An 18712-nucleotide genomic window follows, 5' to 3' on the forward strand; every position below is an offset into this window, starting at 1 on the left:
ATGGGCCAGAAGAGCAACTTACCTCTACCGATGCAAGGCCGTCGCAAGCGTTCTTTATTTTTTCTTTCAGTTCAATGTCGCAGAAAACAAACTTCGCTTCTGAATCGGCCAGCTCGTAACGAGCTTCTCCTGGAAGAAGCAAAACGAAGTAAAAAAAAAATTAACCATGACGGTGTTACACAAGCTATTTTGAGCACCTCAACGCAGCAAGAACATAAGATCTTTAGAAATATTTCCATGAAAGAAAAAAAGAGAAGTTTAACCTCTTCATTATAGTCACTCCCTTTCGCAACGTTCATACCCTCTCCAGCTGCATTAGCACAATCATATACAGGTCGGCGAAAAGAAGCGCACGGTACTATCTTCTGTCACTAATTTCTAATTAGCGCCGCGTTGCCCTAGCCACGGCCAGCATATCCCGGCCAGCTTGCCAAGCTTATGACATCCCTTTAGGCTCTGTCACCCTTCGTTGTCTTTATTGTTTCCGCACCTGCCCGGCATCATTACATCTATCAATCGCACATTTCTTTCTCAACTTCCACTACGGTATTATTCATTCGCTTCAGTCCTGAAATTCATGGTGCTCTTTTTTTCCCCTTAATATTCCAGCTATGATCGTTTTTTAAATGTGATTCACGTTTTCAGACCCCTCTTTCATCGGGGCTCACATTTAAAGGTGAGTGTTGTGGAAACCTTGAAAATGTTGGAGAGTTTGAGGGCGTTACATGCAATGCTAATCTGTTTTGCAGAGTATTGCATAGTCCCGTATCTTATACCCTTTTTACACGGGCGTTTTCAATGGCAGTTCAGTTGACCGTCAGTTGAACTGAACGGCAGTTAGCAGTGCTACACGGCAGCGCTAACTGTCGTTCCAATCTCGACGGCAGTTGAGTTCGACTGAGATCGGAGGTCTCAGTTGAACGGCCAACTGACATGATGGCGTCCAACGGATAAAAAAAAATTTCCCGTAGTGGATTGCCTTGGCTCAGAGTACTGCGGCATCCGCAAAGCAGCAAACTAAGAAAACACTCCAATTAAAACTGGAGACGCATTAAACACAGGTAGACATAGCGCGTGCGTCGAGAAGGGAGAGAAGTCGAAGTGAGAAAACACAAAAAAAACGACGACGACCAGCGAACCGACCCACATCGGATAGTCATGGCTACGAACCAATATCGTCACGTGAATTTTTGCCCAAAAGCAAAAAAAAGAGTACACAAAATTTGTCTCTATAGGAAAGAATATCTACAAGGCGACCATTTACTACACACAAAAAAAAATGTATACGCTGTTTTTCTTTATTTTCACTTCGCTCTAGATGAAACGTCACGTGGTTAGTGTGGTAATTGAACTGAACGCAAAGTGCTCGTGTAACAGGAAGCGAATCCAGTTGAGTTCAACGAGAGTTGAAATACTCAACTGAGGGCTAACTGAACTGCCGTTGAAAACGCCCGTGTAACACGGGTATTAAATAGTTTCACTGAAAACATTAATGCAGAGAAAATGTAGTCATTTCCTTTGCTACTATGATGCCGCAGATAAAGTTATGCACATAGTTTCTTTAGCTAAGATTTGCAGTTGCAGTTGCGATACAATCATAATAGCAATCTACGGGCACTCCATGGCGAATATAAAGAAACGGACAATTGGTCTTGAAAGGCTCAAGCTTTTTCTGAGCAAGAGAAAAGTTTTCGCCCAAAAGAATGCGTTCTTGGAACGGTTCTGCCAAAAAGGCCAAACACATTTTTCAGGGGAACTTTCCTGTCAGCGGAAACGCTGATTTTTGTCTAGGTCAATATTTAAACAATGACCTGTCAATGGGATGGCGATAGCACGCTGGTAAAAGCGTGAAAATGAAAAGCACTGCGGTCCCAGCCAAACAACGTTATTTTTGATTGAAAAGTGCCAGGGTAAATTTCAAACATATCTTGAGGACCGTTTAATTAGTACTCTTACAGTAATATATAAAAATCTTCAGGCTTCTATTTACATGCATCCCTATAAATGCGATAACCGTACTCATTCGCACTGCCATGATACGAGGATTTCCTCTGTTCAGTCTTTCCACTCAACGAACCGAGAGGAACGGTGATTTTCATCATTCTTCGTTTGGACTTGTAGTCTCAATGACGGAAATCGAAATAGGAATAGAACTCGGGGGTGTTGTCTTGAAAGCAAAGAAAATCGCGTCGCATTTAAGAAGAGCTAGGTTATCATTATGGTTTGCTCTCGTTTGGGATACATAGAAAGTCCCCGAGTTTCAAGGCACAACATCCCTTCATCTCGTAATGCAGAAATCTTTGTTGCAAACTAAAAAGAAAACAATCATTAGGTGAACTCACAATAAAACACCGTGATGACATTAATATGAAGCAGCAAGGCGCTTAAATTTTGTCTATGATCACGCAAAATCGTTTAGTCAGTTATAGGTCCTTTAATCGCAGCCTTCTCATTTACCCTTACATCCAAGGAGGACTGCAGCGGTGAAATGTAATACAGTTTACAAGTAATTTTAAAATTTCTGGCTACTTTTATCTCGATGGGCAATCCATTCCGTATTTTTTCTCCGTTGAACTCTATCCGGCGTTCATCATGTACATTGGTACATTTTGGGAGGTTAAATTTACAAAAAGGCTTAATGGAAGGGGAGACGTAGTGTTTATTATGTTGTTTATCTGGAGCGAGATTTTATAGTTACGGAAGGAAGGAAACGACAGCACTTGATTAGCATCAAAAATGTTTCTCTTAGAGTGATCTGAATCAGATCTTATCGCGTGCAGTTCCTGTTTCTGGAGACGAAATAAAGGTCACAAGTAGGTTTTATATGTTTGGCCCCAAGATTCGCAACAGTAACTGATATGTGAATGACAGAAGGAGTATTATATGGAGCGTAATACATCGTACGGACAATTATATCTTGCCTTAGTGAGCATGCGACATCCGAACGCTAATTTTATTGCGTACGTCGTGAATTTGTTCTTTCTGATGTAAATGACAACTCCCAAGCATTTGAAAGAGGAAACCGGTTGTATTAACGAGCTACCTAGAGTAAATGTAATTCAATTGTTGGTTGCCTTGTACCAAGAATGAAAAATGATGTACTTAGTTTTCGCTACATTCAATTTTAGGCGATTTTCGAAGAACCAGGAAGAGGGAATTTTCAGTTCACTCAGTATTGTTGTTTGAGTTACTTCAAGAGATTCAGCAGTAATTATTAGCGTGGCGTCATCTGCGTACATTATTAAATGTGAAGAGTGAAGCGCCTGTGAAAAATCACTCATATAACGTGAAAACAAAATTGGACCCATAACAGAGCCCTGTGGTACACCGCAAGATATATTTTCAATATCTGACATAAAATCATTAATAATTACTGTTTGTTTCTGCGAAGATGAATAGCTATGAAAGAATTTGAGTTAGCTCTCTGCAAAACCGTAGTTTTTTTAATTTCTGCAACAAGATGGGATGACCGACCGTGTCACATGCTTTTTCAATATCTAGGAAAACAACGACAGCTATGTGATTTTTATGCATGGCGGATTTAAAGGTTTGTGATAATGTTAATACGGCTGTGGAATTGGTTCTTTTTCAACAAAACCGTGTTGCTGAGTTGCAATAATATTATTTTTCTTAAGATATGTTTTAACATGTTGCGCAATTAGATTTTCGAAGAGAGTGCTTAGCACACTCATTACAGATATTGGTCTGCAACGACCTGGTTGGTTTGGATCTCCATCTTTATATATAGGTACTACTTTAGCAACTTTGAGTATATCTGGGTAACAATTATCTTCTATGGAGTGATTTCACAAGTGGGACAGGAAAGAACCAATCATATCGATTTACGCAGATGGGTTAAAAAGTTAATGCTTATATATGCAGGATTGTCATTCTATACTTTAAATTCATAGATATCAGAGAGTCCTCATACCACTCCTGGTGCAGTGGTGCAGCGGTTAAGCGATGCGCCACTGCCCTACGATGGCAGTTGCTGCCAACGATGGGCCTTGTGAGACCAAGCTTGGTCTTCCCGAGCAACCTATCGCGACCGGTCATTTAATAACTATCCCCTGCCATGGTGGGAAGTTTGCTCACAATCCTGTATGCAGATTGTGATGGTGCGAAAAGGTAACGTTACATATTTCAACCTACGCTCCTCATCTGTGAATTTTTCGTGCATTTTTCGCTCGCGGACAATGACGTCAGCGTAAACGATGGCGCCGGATTTTCTGGGACATGGGGTCCTTATCGCCATCGCTTCGAAACGTAGGAATGACCGCTTCCGATTTTTAGTGCATTTACTGGAACGTATGCAAGCTTCAACAATATCAGCAAAATGATGTGTACTCTATGGTGTATCAACAAAAAAATAATTATTTCGAATATACTGACTTTACGAGCCGTGTTTTTTGCTGGAACCAAATAGAACTGCTTCCTTTTAGAGGCTGTCATTTACTCGCTGAATGCAAATGAAAACACCGGATTGATGGCCTTTCCCCTGCAGTGTCATGAAGGCCTCCGCTAACCTTCAGTGAGGCTAGTCTTGATGAGGGCCGCAACGCCTCCTGCGAAGAATGTTCCGCACATGGCAACCACGAGCTCCGTTCCGTTGGCGCAGTGGACCGCCACCACGTCTCCTTGGCGCAGTCCGAGCCACCGCAGTCCAGCGGCAACACGGCGGCAGGCGTCCAGCAGCTCGCCGAAGGTGTACTCGGCGCCGGACTTGACGTCAACCTAGGGTGGGACAAATAGAAGGAACAGCTTGCGTTCCAGAAATGTACGCACCCGCGCGAAAACAGAGGCGGACCAATAGCAACCATGTAAGAGGGCACAATACTATTCAGCTAGCAAATTCCTCTTGCATTTTTAAATGCCTGTCAGATCAGCCGAAAATGTTGAATTTATCCCTTCCTTGTCATTTTCTGAAGCACTTTGCGGCTCCTATGCTTTTTTGTCTATCTCGGTTGCATGGTCACAGGGGGTTTCTGCAGGACTGCGTCCCGTCGTGTAGGGTACAGGAATTCCTACGCGATGCCACAGCCGAAGCGACAACGAGGTGCTCCCTTCGGAGCGCTCCATGTAGCGGACGAACATTGAACAAGGCGTCTGAGCTGCGCCCACTGGTGAGCCGATGATTTGAAAGAAGCACAGTAGGCAGTGACTTAACTAGCAAAACAAGCTTCTATAGGTTGTTAGTCTGCATGCAGCCCACATCATAACACCAAACTGAAACTGAAATAAGTTTCTGAAGGCAAATGACTTGCTCACGAGAAACGCTCGTGCTTTAGTAGAAAAGTGTCATCTGCCTTGTGTTTTCCGAAAACAACGGAAGTTATAAAGTCATGAACTTGGTGACTATTCAGAACGCATGCTACCAGTAAAGTTACCATTCAAATTATAATTATTTTATTTAGCGCGAAAATGTCGCTGCTCATAGGGCACTTGCTGCCTGTGTGTTGAAGGACTGTTGCATTAATCATTGCACTTGCTCGAGAATAAAGAGCGCAAAAGAGCTGGAGCATGCCAAGTACTAGTCGTTGCGCGCTCTTGTGTTTTCTTTTCCACCTTGCACCGCATAATTGAAGCAGGGGTGCCCCGTGAGAAAAGCTGGTCGCCATGACCACTTAAAGCTTCGTGTTAAAAGAGAAAGTGGTTAGGAATCCACTGTCAAGGCTTAATAAAACAGAATGCATTTATTAATAAATACATACAAAACAAGCATCCGCACGGTAAAAAGATATATATCAACTAGAGCTCATTCAAAGACAGGCAGTGTCTTTTATTTTTCATATATACAAAAGGTCTGACTGCCCAACACAGCTCACGAAAGACAATAACATCTTAAGTTCATAAAATTTTTGCAGCTAAACTAAGCATTTCTCCTCCTTCATTCCTCAAGCACTCCACTGCTCGAAGGGAGTGCTTCGAGCAGTTGGAGCACTCTTTACAGCGTCTTTTTGCCTCAAGAAGCGCCTTTAATGAAGCACAGTATCTTCCGTGAAACTATAGCGGACTGGAACGTGCTTCCGGAATCGATTTTTCACTCTCCTGAGGTGGAACAGGCGCTACAAACATTGTTGCTTCAGTAGAAAGGAAGTGACATTCCTATACTGATTTTTTATTATGTATTGATATTCTTCTTTGCTAGGACATCTTTTAAATTTCATTTTGTTGTGTGTCGCATGCAATGTATGGTTTTTTTTTCACGTCGTGTTTTGATTTGTGTTTTTGATGCACATCTTGCTAGGAGCAATTCTGGCCTGAAGTACTCTGAAATAAATAAATAGTTAAATAATTAAATAGACAGCACTAGCATGAGCTCGCCTATCGCACACGAATTTTACAACTCAACCAATAGCCAGCTCAAGATGCCAACCATATTTACTTCCAAGTTCGTCGACCTCTCGTGTTGGACGACATCTTAACTTCGAAAACTAGAAAAAAACGTTCAGTAGAATGCAGGAAATTTCGCCCAGCGAAAGCTCTGAGCCTTTAGAAAAATTCAGGGGGCACTTTGACTGTCTAAAGTGGGTAGAGGCGGAAGCGTTTTCCGCACCAGCTTCGCTGTTTCTGTGGCACTGGTGGCGTCACATATATTTGATTACTAATTACTAAGTGATGGCAAATCACTAATTAATTGTTAATTACTGATTAATGTCTGAATAATAATTAACTGCTAATTAATGACGCTTAAGCTTCGCCTTTGGGAGTGGAACGCGACAGCGCGTTGTAGCGCTGCCAGGGAGTCCACGGAACGCCACCACCAGTTCGGCGCGATGCCTTGCCCTTTGAATGCAACGCTTTTTGAGGAAAGGAAATGGCGCAGTAATTCTCTGTCATCTCGGTGGACACCTGAACCGCACCGTAGAGGAAGGGAGGTGGGAGTGAAAGAAGATAGAAAAAGAGGAGCCGTAATGAAGAAAATGAAAATTGTATTTGAGGAAAGGAAATTACGCAGTAACTGTCTCACATATCTCGGTGGGCACCGACAGTTGTCCTAGAATGCATCACGGACGACTCTAGCGTCTTTTTGCTGTCACCGAAGTGAAAGCATGATGAAAACAAACGCGAAAAGCGGAACGCCTAGGCTCCCACCTATTCGCGTTTCTTTCCGTCGCCCTTGTACGTGCACACATGCAGAAAGGCAAGGGCTATACTACAACCCTTAAAAAAAGTGAGGAACGATAGGCCAATAACAATTTAACCCAAAAGTTTTCCTGACCATCCAAAGAGATATGTTAACTCTGTCCTCATTTGTGGGGAAGCCTTTTTGTATGTTCCCGAGACTTGGAGCTTTGGACTGGAGCTTTGGACTGGACTGGAGACTTCGAGTGGAGCTTTGTACCCTGTTAAAAAAAGTGCTATGATATTGGAAGAGTATTCAGATATTTTTACTACCTTTGTTAGCTACAGGTAGTATAGGTGCACTTTTACTAATACAATCACAGGTTCTGGATTTGCAATTTTAAATGCACACTTTAAAAAACATGAATTTCAAAATGGTTCTAAATGCGATTTCCTAATTGTATCATTCTTCTCTCGCTTGGTGCTCAAACCTTAATGCTATTTTCGGACTAATCATAGGATGCATGCCTTGAAACACAGACATCAAGTGTGACAGAAATTTGTATGTCTTGTTTGTTCATGTACTATCTTCAGCAAAAGTTTACGGCCTTTCGGTGTGCTAAAAATTAGTTCGGTGTCGTACCTTGAAGTCATCGCTTCAAATACATGAAGGGATCAGGGCGCGTTTGCCTGCCGTCCGCTGCCAACAGAAACAGGCGACTATGGCTGGATGAAGTGCCACAGTACTTTTTTTTTTGCATCACCTTTTGCGGCCGATAGTACTGTTTGTCGTCATTTTACATTATCTTTGTAAACGTTTGTACCAGACTGTTTCTGGCAATATGAATTCATGATTTCTGATATTCCGCTCCGTTCAATTCTCCATAACCAGGGGTTCAAAAATCTTAAATATTACCCCCCTTACGGTTCTAATGCTGCAATATATTCTACAATATTACATGATCATGAATTCGCTACTTCATCCAAACACGCAATGAGGAGGTAATGACGAGCAAACTTCTCGAGACTTATTTGAACCGAGTTTGTCGGTGTTTTTCATAGTGCATTTGTGTTTAATGCAGCCTTCCTCGACTGCCGGACGCAGTTCAGGCGTCTTTAAATTGTGCTGAACCATTTATCCAGTGTTGCATCTGTCAATATTTGAAATAAAGGCAAATATATTGTTGTTATTATTTGTCTTTTATGCCACAAAGAAAGGTCCCCCTAAATGCAACAGGATTCAGTTCTCTAAATAGCAAAAGAAAAACATCACCAGGATTTCTGGACAAGCACTTCCCGTTCCCTTCGCTGCCACCAGGTGGTGCATGCACTAACATTAAAAAATAGGGCGACGACATCATGCAAAAAAAAAATCCGCAAGCAGTTGACATCTGACCAGATGACCTCGCGGTCCGGAAGTAGCATCTTTAGACCACTCTATCACAGAGAAACTGATAGGCAACGGCAGACAGCTTTGCTTTAAGCCTACTGCGCGGGCATGGACGATTGTACTTAAAATGTGAATTTTGTACACTTTTCTTCTTTGTTCTGACAAAGAAAAGCTTGAAGGGTAGAAAGTTGAGTCCCTCTTCTATCTGTTGCCGCTAACAAAAAGCGATCAGAGCAGTTTCTTCACAAATCAAGTTGCTTCTCCCAAAATACCTTCCAATTTCGGCGGTAGGGCATGTAGGACATCGCAACAAAATCTCTTTCGGACACCTGAGCAGCGTGGCCTTCACATGCTCCGGAAAATCAGCAAAAACTTAAATCATCTTCAAGAATCTAGGCCGATGTCTGTGAGATTGGTTACTGGAAAATATCTGTCGCCTCCCATTGAAGCGCTATGGGCCACAATGCTTAGAGGCACTACAGGGCGTTTTCCCGAATTCCTGGTAATAACATTTCTCGATATTTGTGGAACTTGTCAATACTAAAATACAAGTATCATTGTATATATAGGGGTAATGTATTACTGTCATAAACTGTCCTCAAAAGGGACGCTATGGACTACTTTATCCGATTTTCGTGCCCAGTAAAAAAAACAATTAGTTCGTTCTTTGTAGCTACAGTGACACAGTGACGTTTGTTTGGTAGCAAACGACTGATTTGTGGCAGCGGAAATTGAATTGAACAATGCAATATCTTTTTTTCCTGCTACTCAATTCAGACTCATGACAACATCGCAGGAAGCAGACCGAGTGATCACCCTGTGAAAATCGACTCGTAGCCGATTACGTTGCAGCCTGTCATCGAGAATCCACGCGGAAAAGGCCTTGTAGTGCAAGAATTTGTGTGCGTGCATGTGTGTGTGTGTGTGTGCGCGTGCGTGTGTGAAAACTGCCCATGGTTGAGATACCTCTTCTTTATTTGTTAACCCTTGCTATGCTTCAAAATCTCCGTTTTTAGTGACAGTATAGTGACTTTCTTATCAGAAGCCAAAAATCTATCGGTACACTCTGACATCAATTTGCCCTTGGATCCCTTTACATGGTGCACAAACGCAAAGCATTGTTTACATTTCTTAACTAAGTCTGTGCTACAGTTTCTAAGCACAGTGTGCTTCTCCCGATGCTAATATGCAAGATTGCTTTCTTCGTCGCTTGGCCGATGGAGGAGACAATTTATTCCCGGTTTTCGTTCGTTGCCTCTTGTTGCCCGAGTGTGACAAAAACTGCCCTTACTGCACATTTTTATAAGATTGTGTGCTGTCTTACTGTGGAAACACAGTGCATTCATTATTTTGCTTCATCTTCTATTGAACAACAGGACCTGTCTAATCTAAAGGACTGTAAATTCCGGAATACAGTGCGCTCACTTTACGTGCTTGAAAGTTAAAATCGCGGGCTTTGCGGATTATCTGTTCGTGAGGACTACGCACAGTATTGGTTTTTTATATCCCCTGTTATGCTAATGATGCAACTAAAAAATTCAACCGGTTGTGATGTCCATGACGTGAAAATCAAGCCCGTAAAGTATGTCCTCGATGTTATATCATCTATCCTTGGAGACAAAATAACAATATCCTAAAAAAATTAGCACAACTAGCCGTTAGAAGTTCGTCAGGTCACTTCACAAGAAAACCCGAATACTGGAAAGTTGGTTCCCGCAGAACAAATTACTCTGCACAAACCCTAAAACACCGCATTCCTTCGGTCTTAAAACTCCTATTTGTCTAAAGATGTAGACATATTACCGCTGAATTCTAGGCAGCTTAAGAATATTTTTCTTCAATAAAATGCAAACTGTATGTAACCGCAGTTAATATTGTAAAATTTATAAACAGATGTGTTGTTGTCAATCCTGAAATATGATGTAGTCCTTTTTCGGTAACTATGTTCAAATGCAAGTGCACTGCTATATCGAATGGTGAGTCATCATTGTTTGTAATGACGTAAATTTACTTTCCTTATATTTGTTTTGTATCATGTTTTGTTGCCATGTATTGTTACCATAGGCAATTGTACTTTTTACCGTGTCGAAACTACTGTTCTTCTGATATGCTTTTCTTGTTTAGTGTTTTGCTGTCACGTACCACCTGTCTTTTTCATGTAGGGGGCAGGGACGAGTCAAGCTGCGGTTGCAGCTTTTAGTCCCGTTTTCTCTCATTTTTTGATTGAAAATAAAGTTTATCTTATCTTATGTTATCTTATCTTATACCACGAAATGCATAACACGATTCTAGACTCCGGGTTCGGGTTATGTACCCGGTGCAAGGAATCTTTAAAAAAAATTCAGACAAAATTCAGTCCTGAGGATTGTATAGCGGTCGCGGATTGTATTCTGGAGGTTGCGGTACTCTCCTACAGGTGTATTCAAACTATATTCTTTTTACCTCTCCGCAATTGGTTCATCTACGCGCTCCATCGGCAGCAGGGCCCGTATTTTCTAACCACTCACTTCGTTTGCCAATAATTTGGTCCTCTGCCATTGGTTGCTGCTCGAACTGACGTCGGTAGTGGGAGAAGACGTCGCGCTGGTTTGTGACAGAAACACACCCATGATGCCACTGCATAAACGCATTCCGCCCCTATGTCGATGTCACACCGGTGGGCCGGCACCGACGATGAGCTTTACGAGGTGTTTCACGCACATGACGACCTTTACCGGCGCTAAGCCCCTCTTGGCAAAGAACCAATGGGTGGTGACTTTGCGCCGTATTCGTGCAGTGTCGTCCGCATGATTGAGCACAATTGGATGCAGTGACAGGGGGATGAGTGGTATTTCAATGGTGCTTGCCTGTCAACCCTAGCCGACAGAGCGGGAGTGTGGCTGCGCCTACGATGCCTGATTAAAATCGTATCAGAATAAAATTGCTATGTTTGTCCGGGCTTTGAGCTAATAAAGGCGGCCAGCTGCCCTTTGCTCCGGCCTTCAATAAAAAAGTTATGCCATGCTACGCAGAGTATTTTCCAATTGCTTTGTTATTGTCTCATGCGTCGCAACGGCCCTGTTGCTGCTGGGATCAGCCGATCAATGCACCGGATATGAGAATGAAAAGATGGAAGCGAAAACGATCCCTCACTGCGGTAGCTTAGTGCTTAGGGCGCACGACCGCTGAACTCGAGGACGTGTGAGTTTATTCCAGCTGCGGCGGCCGCATTTTGATGGAAACAAAAAGCATGACGCATATGTTCTGTGCGATGTCAGGGCAGGTTCAAGAACTCCAGGTGGTCGAAATTATTCTGGTGGCCTCTACTACGGTGGCCCTCATAGCTCATGCAGCTTTGGGTTATTAAACCCTATGTACCACACCACCAAAATGATCTTTGCATTTTGCTGCGCTGGAAGCTCAGGGAACGTGTTTCAGCAGAAGCAATGTGCAAAGCAAGCAAAGAGCGAGCAGACGAGAAAACTTAGTGAACGGAGCAACCGACGATCGGGCGGCAAAAGAAATGAATGAATGAATGAATGAATGAATGAATGAATGAATGAATGAATGAATGAATGAATGAATGAATGAATGAATGAATGAATGAATGAATGAAATGTGAAGTATAGTGAGACCTAGGCCTAGCAGGGCGGCACAGTGGAATTTCTACTGGGTCTCCCTCCGGTACAAGGAAGCGCGCTCGCAACCTGCGTACTCGTGCCTCGGCGAGCCAAGCCGACGATAAAGCAGAATGGACGAATGATATACCGGGAACTTTTCCACCAGAAAAAGTGTCAGCGGAGTCATCAGCAGCCACATTCAGCACTGCTCGTCATATTCCCTCTGACAATCAAAATTGCTGATTCGGAGAGTTGGTGGAACATATTTCGAAATGACCAACGCGAAAACAGACGAAGACAAGAGAAGAAACACAAACGACAGGACGGGCGCTGACTAAAACCTGTTTACTTTCGAGGAAAGCCCAGCGCAATAATTCAATTCAATTCAATATGCCAAAAACCGCGTGACAGTCAGGAGGTCAAAGATTACATCCTAAACCACAGTCATTATGGCCTAAAGCACAGCACCACAGTTAACCTAAAGCACAGTTTTATGCTAGTTACAGTGCTTTTTGTGTATAATTTCATAAAAGTTTCCTACCCCATTTTTTCATCACTGGCTTTTTCCGGTTCATGCTTGTGTCGGCTGCCCTTTGATGATTGTGCTTTAGGTTGTAATCTTTGGCCCCCTGACTGTCACGCGGTTTTTGGCATATATTGTGCTGGGTTTTCCTCGAAAATGAACAGTTGTTAGACAGCGTCCGTCCTGTTTGTATTGCTTCTCTCGTCTCCCTGTGTTTTCGCGCTGGGCATTTCGAAACATTTCCCTCTGACGCTTGACACAGACAGCCGGATGGCTGACTTGGCCGCCGACGATAGTGGGACACAGCTCAAGAACCAAGCAGGAGATGACCCTCGAAGGAGGTCCTCCAGCCAATGTCGCCGACCGATTTCCATGACGACGTGGCTAATTCTATCAAGCCGTGATGAATCCTCTTTCATCGGCCACCGTCTGCGATGTCAGGCAAGTAGGTATAAAGGGATCAAATACGACGTCCTGGGAATCGGTCGACACCTTTGGCTGGACGGCCTCCATTAAGGGGCATTTGCCGCTTCGTCCATGAGTTGCATCTGATTATAGCAGTGTAACTTTCTCAGCTTCGAAGAACAGCCTGCGCGACACGTCATCTCTCGTTGATGGCATACAGTTGTACGAATAACTCACTGTTTATTAAAAATGACGCCCAACGGTGCAATCGCGAAATGGCGTTGCACACTTGCCAAGGCATAATATCTATGGCTTAGTGTTGGAGCGTCCGCAACGTGTGGGGAATTAGAATGCAGAAGTCAACGGGGCAAATGCAATCTTACTTTTTATTAACAAGAAAAACGGCATAGGACCGATGAAATGATTTTGTACGCTTAAAGCGCTCACTTCATCCCAAATTAGGACTGCGCGAAAAGAAAAACCAGTCAAAGCGGCAGAGTACTGGTTAGCGAGGACTCAAGTAACGCTTATTGCTGGGCTAGTCGGTGCATTATTCTTCGTACAAAAGTAACCGCAAAACACAAGACACTCACAAGAAAGGCGGACAGGACAACGCGAGGACATGTAGTTATCACCTTTGTGGCCGAGTGCTCAGCCACGTGAATATCAGTGCTCCTTTTGCCGTTGGTAACGCTTTCGCAGCCAATATCTGAGAGTTCAGGTGACTCAGAGAAAACCGTTTGACGTTGTTCTTTTTTTGCATTTCTTATCTTTGATACACGGCAAAGCTTCGAAAACAATGGAGCAGTAAGCATGCTGGCGTAGTCATTGCACGCCTCTGCAGACTTCATACTAATTACGTTTATTTGAACACGCGGGAACAAAACGTTTTCTGCATATCAAATCCGCAATGAAACAATGTCACTCGCCCAAGGAAGTCTGCACCCGTCTGCGCATTTCGAAAGTTATTCTGGCAAGAACTGCGTATTCGGCGACAAGTTCAAGGCCTCGTTTGTCCCCAGCGAATGTGCTCGACGTTTCTGTGGAGGGCCACACCGCCTTGGCGCTTGTTGATACTGGCGCTGCTGTTTCTGTGATGAATGAGAAACTGTGCCGAAAACTTCGCAAAGTGACGACGCCGTTATCCGGATTTTCGCTTCATACAGCTAATGCTCAGCGAATCTCGCCTTTAGCTGCCTGCACAGCCAGGGTCATCATTCATGGTTCCTTATATACTGTTGAATTCGTCGTTCTCTCTTCGTGCTCGCATGACATTATTTTAGGTTGGGACTTTCTTTCCCAACATGAGGCCCTCATCGACTGCGCTCGTGCCGAGCTAGAACTTCTTCCGTGCAGTGCTACCTCGCCTGATACGTCATCTTCGTGGGGCAAACTGTCTGTGGCTGACGACATCAAGATTCCTCCGTGCTCATCTGTTCCTGTACCTGTCTCCTGCCTCACCGCATCTGACGGCGCCGTCGTCTTTACACCATCCGACGTCTTCATCTCTCGACACGGTCTGCCTCTGCCATTCGCTCTGCTCACTGTTCAAGACGGCTGCAGCCTCATCCCGATCTCGAACCCTTTTTTGAGCCCCTGCATATTTCTCCGTGGCGAATGCCTTGGCCACATTCAGCCCGTCGACTCTTTGCTCGATCCCGAACGATGCGCCGAATCGTGTTCTCTTGCTACTACTTCTCTTACTTTGCCCGCATCTCCCGCTGTGGCCACAGACGATGCCTTTGCCGATTCCGTCGACGCCAGTCTTGCCACACCGCAACGCGCCCAACTACTTCACCTACTGAACCAGTTTCGCTCTTCTTTCGACGTGGCTCAAAACCGACTCGGCCGCACGTCTACCGTGACCCATGAGATCGACACCGGAGCCCACTTGCCGCTTCGTCAACGCCCGTACCGAGTTTCGGCAGCCGAACGCCAGATTATCAACACTCAGGTGGACGACATGCTTCAGCGAGGCGTCATTCAACCATCCAGTAGTCCATGGGCCTCTCCTGTGGTTCTAGTGAAGAAAAAAGATGGCACAATACGATTTTGCGTCGATTATCGGCGGCTTAACAAGATCACCCGCAAAGACGTTTACCCGCTGCCGCGAATCGATGACGCCCTTGACTGCCTCCAAGGCGCGGAGTTCTTTTCTTCTTTAGACCGGCGTTCGGGGTATTGGCAGGTCCCTGTGGCCGAGGCTGACCGTGCCAAGACGGCTTTTGTTACACCAGATGGCCTGTACGAATTTACCGTCATGCCTTTCGGCCTTTGTAATGCCCCAGCGACTTTCGAGCGAATGATGGACTCCATTTTACGCGGCCTGAAGTGGACCACGTGCCTGTGCTACTTAGATGACATTGTCGTCTTCACGCCTGATTTTGAGACGCACCTTCACCGCTTGGAGCACGTGTTGACATGTTTAACTGCCGCGGGGCTCCAACTTAATCTCAAAAAGTGTCGCTTGGCGCCCGCCAACTGACAATTTTAGGTCACGTCGTCTCTAAGGACGGCGTGCTTCCTGACCCAGCCAAACTTCGTGCCGTCGCTGAGTTCCCCAAGCCGTCGACTCAGAAGGAACTTCGCAGCTTTCTCGGCCTGTGTTCTTATTTCCGACGTTTCGTCTGAAATTTTGCCTCTATCATCGCACCACTTACAAAACTTCTTCGGGGCGCCAACAACCTGTCCGATTGGTCACCTGACTGCGACGACGCCTTCATCACCTTACGCCGGCTGCTCACAGCGCCTCCCATTTTACGCCACTTCGACCCCACTGCTCCCACTGAAATTCACACCGATGCCAGTGGCGTTGGCCTCGGCGCTGTCCTTACGCAACGTAAACCCAGATTTCCGGAGTATGTCGTTGCCTACGCGAGCCGTGCACTGACAAAAGCGGAATCCAACTACTCCGTAACCGAGAAAGAATGCTTGGCGATTGTTTGGGCGATCGGAAAGTTTCGCCCTTACGTTTATGGCCGCCCTTTCGATATCGTCACGGACCATCATTCCCTGTGCTGGCTGGCCTCCTTGAAAGACCCTACAGGCCGCCTCGCTCGCTGGGCCCTACGCCTACAGGAGTATGATATCCGTGTCATCTATCGCTCCGGCCGAAAACATAACGACGCCGACGCATTGTCCCGCTCTCCACTGCCGCCAGACGTTGTCTGCCACTCGCCAGCCGGTTGCGCTTCGCTGTCGTTTTCAACAGATACCATGGGCAGCGAGCAAAATAAGGACCCCTGGATATCTTCGCTTGTACGTTTTCTCTCAAATTCCTCGGCGGCACCCGTGCCTCGTGCCCTCCGCCGCCAGGCTGCTCACTTCGCCATTCGTGATGGTCTATTGTACCGCCGCAACTACGTCCCCACCGGCAGGAAGTGGTTGCTTGTCGTCCCTGCCCATCTGCGGTCGACATTCTGCGCCCTGTTTCACAACGACCCGCAGTCTGCTCATGCCGGTCCGAGCTTCGGTCATCCAGCCAGCGATCTCGCGCCGCGCGCTAGCGGGGCGGCGGCCGCCGCTGCTCATCTTCCTCTTTACAATTCCTTAATCTCGTAAGCTGAGAGGGGTACAATTAAAGTGGTCAGAGATGTAGCTCGCTACTACAAGAATTCGCCGAAAATCATCTTCACTTCCCGTAATAAATTTTAGAGCAACTCTATGCCACCGAGCACTACTACTGCGCTCAAAAAACTCGGCAGGGCTCTTTCGACCAATAGGTGATTGACAGGAATTGCACAGCTAGAGATCAGCGAGCTACCGCGGTTCGCTCGCGGAAAACCGGCGTCACGAAAACTGCGTTCATCGGACAAAGTGTGAAAAGGCATTTGAATAATATTCGGCTTCCTGAAGAGCATGCAGCTTTCCAGAAGCTAGATCACGATTGCATTAATGAAGATGCAAATTAGCAATTTTTCTAAATTAAGAGTAGTTTACGCAATGAACGAATGTGTACGCCGTAGGCCGTATTTTGAAAGTGCAAGAAAAACGAAGGAAAAAAGGAAAGGGCGGGACATATTTCTTCAAGTTCGGGCTTTTTTATGTTTAACCTTCCAAGCTACACAAACTAGCCCATCAGACAACCTTGCTAAGCCGTATTTCTTCAACTTTGTGCACTTTTACCCGCCACCTTTCGGTATAGAAACTATTCTCGCAGATACCCTGCTAAAAATGTGTAGGCCTTTTCAGAAATGCCGTAACTTCATGCTGACTATTCAAGTGCCACTAGAGCCCAATTGGGAAATCTACTTTTATTATTTTAGCTGAATGCATAAACTGTAAAAAACAATCTGGAATGGACACATTAGCATTAAGTGTACTTAGCAGTTTTTAATTCCACAGCTTACATGGGATGACGTAAGCACAGGGCACAGAATTCTGTACATTTACTAAAAAGCACAATTGAAACTACTCTCCCTCTACTTTCCGGTTGAAAAATTTCTGCATGGTGAAATCGCTTAACTTACTGACGACTGAGTCGCAATGAATTTGTTAAATGCTGCACGACGACTGAGTCCTGACAGGAAAAATCACACGCACACGCACACGCACACGCACACGCACACGCACACGCACACGCACACACACACACACACACACGCACATGTATGTATATATGAGAAGCGAACAGCCACAGAAACCAAGGGAGAGGGGTTTTTAAAATTTATTTATTTATTTTGTGCTGTTGTTCGATTTAGAATATTACTGAATATGTTATCGCTTAAACCTAATTGATTAGAAAAATAGAAGAAAAAACAGCCACATGCCGCCGGTGGGATCCGAACCCACGTCCTCCGAATTACGCGTCCGGTGCTCTACCGCTGAGCTACGGCGACGGCTGTCAAATCTGCTTTCGGGGGTATTTATCATCAGCGCCACCCACGTTCTTAAGCAGCGGACGTAGCACGTCCTGAGTTACCGCTGATGTGACGTAGAACGTCATCGAACGGCGTGGGTGGAAGCTGTGTGACACTCCTTTTCTTTCGATCATCCCAAAATCAATATCACGAATCATAGGTACAATTCTTGCAATCGTTCATTGCTAACACAAGCCGTCTAATTTTCGAACTGCTATCAAGTGTCAACGTCCAGATCGTCTGCACATAGTAGGGTCGGTAGGTTTTCAGGTCCATTTTGAGAAAGAAATGAGTGATGCAAAAGCTGTAGCTCACCAAAGCAACACAGTCCTCATATTCTTTCCAGAGGTTTGTGAAGTATGTTGCAAAATCGATGTCAGGAATGGCGGTGCCTTCCACGCAGGACTTTACCACGTTGTCTTCAATAACCAAGGATACTCTTGAGCTCATGTTTTCCCCGTCCAATGTAAAGGATGTAGATGGTGAAAGACTTCGTGAAGACATTTTGAGCACCTGTCAAAACAAAGAGAATAACGTATCAGTGCTTCAGAAACAAGGCATGATGTTGTTCCGAAAGAAGCAGGGTTAAAAAGTAAGAGGTGCTCAATGACTCATTTTTTAATGACGCAGGGTAGACAAATATAGGAAAAAATTCAATTTTGCGATTTTCACCTAACTACAATGCCCAAGCATTCCTGAGAAATGGCTTACATGCTTTTATACGTCGTTTATTAAAGCCAGAAAAGCTGATTTCCGGAAGCAAGTGGCGAGTGGACACGTTAAACTTTATTCGAGCTCAGAAAAGCATGGCGAAAGGAAAACTTGCAATTGTTAATTCTAAGCTCAGGTGATTCTTCACCAGCATTTAGAC

At 44.8% G+C, this 18712-nt stretch overlaps 1 protein-coding gene across 1 annotated transcript in view; it reads right to left on the reverse strand.

Annotated features, from left to right (window-relative positions):
* Window positions 1-18345, reverse strand: part of LOC149357976 (uncharacterized) — a 49680-nt gene extending 31335 nt beyond the window's left edge. The window contains exons 1-3 of the mRNA XM_089576695.1: window positions 18157-18345; window positions 4527-4734; window positions 23-129 (exon numbers count right to left, since the gene is read on the reverse strand). Of these exons, the coding sequence (XP_089432821.1) occupies window positions 23-129; window positions 4527-4734; window positions 18157-18345 (504 nt within the window). The remainder of the gene's footprint in view (window positions 1-22; window positions 130-4526; window positions 4735-18156) is intronic.
* Between the last annotated feature and the right edge of the window lie 367 nt (window positions 18346-18712).

This window comes from Amblyomma mixtum, chromosome 3, assembly GCF_055824585.1.
Source record: "Amblyomma mixtum isolate Tamu chromosome 3, ASM5582458v1, whole genome shotgun sequence".
NCBI classification, from domain to species: Eukaryota; Metazoa; Arthropoda; class Arachnida; order Ixodida; family Ixodidae; genus Amblyomma; species Amblyomma mixtum.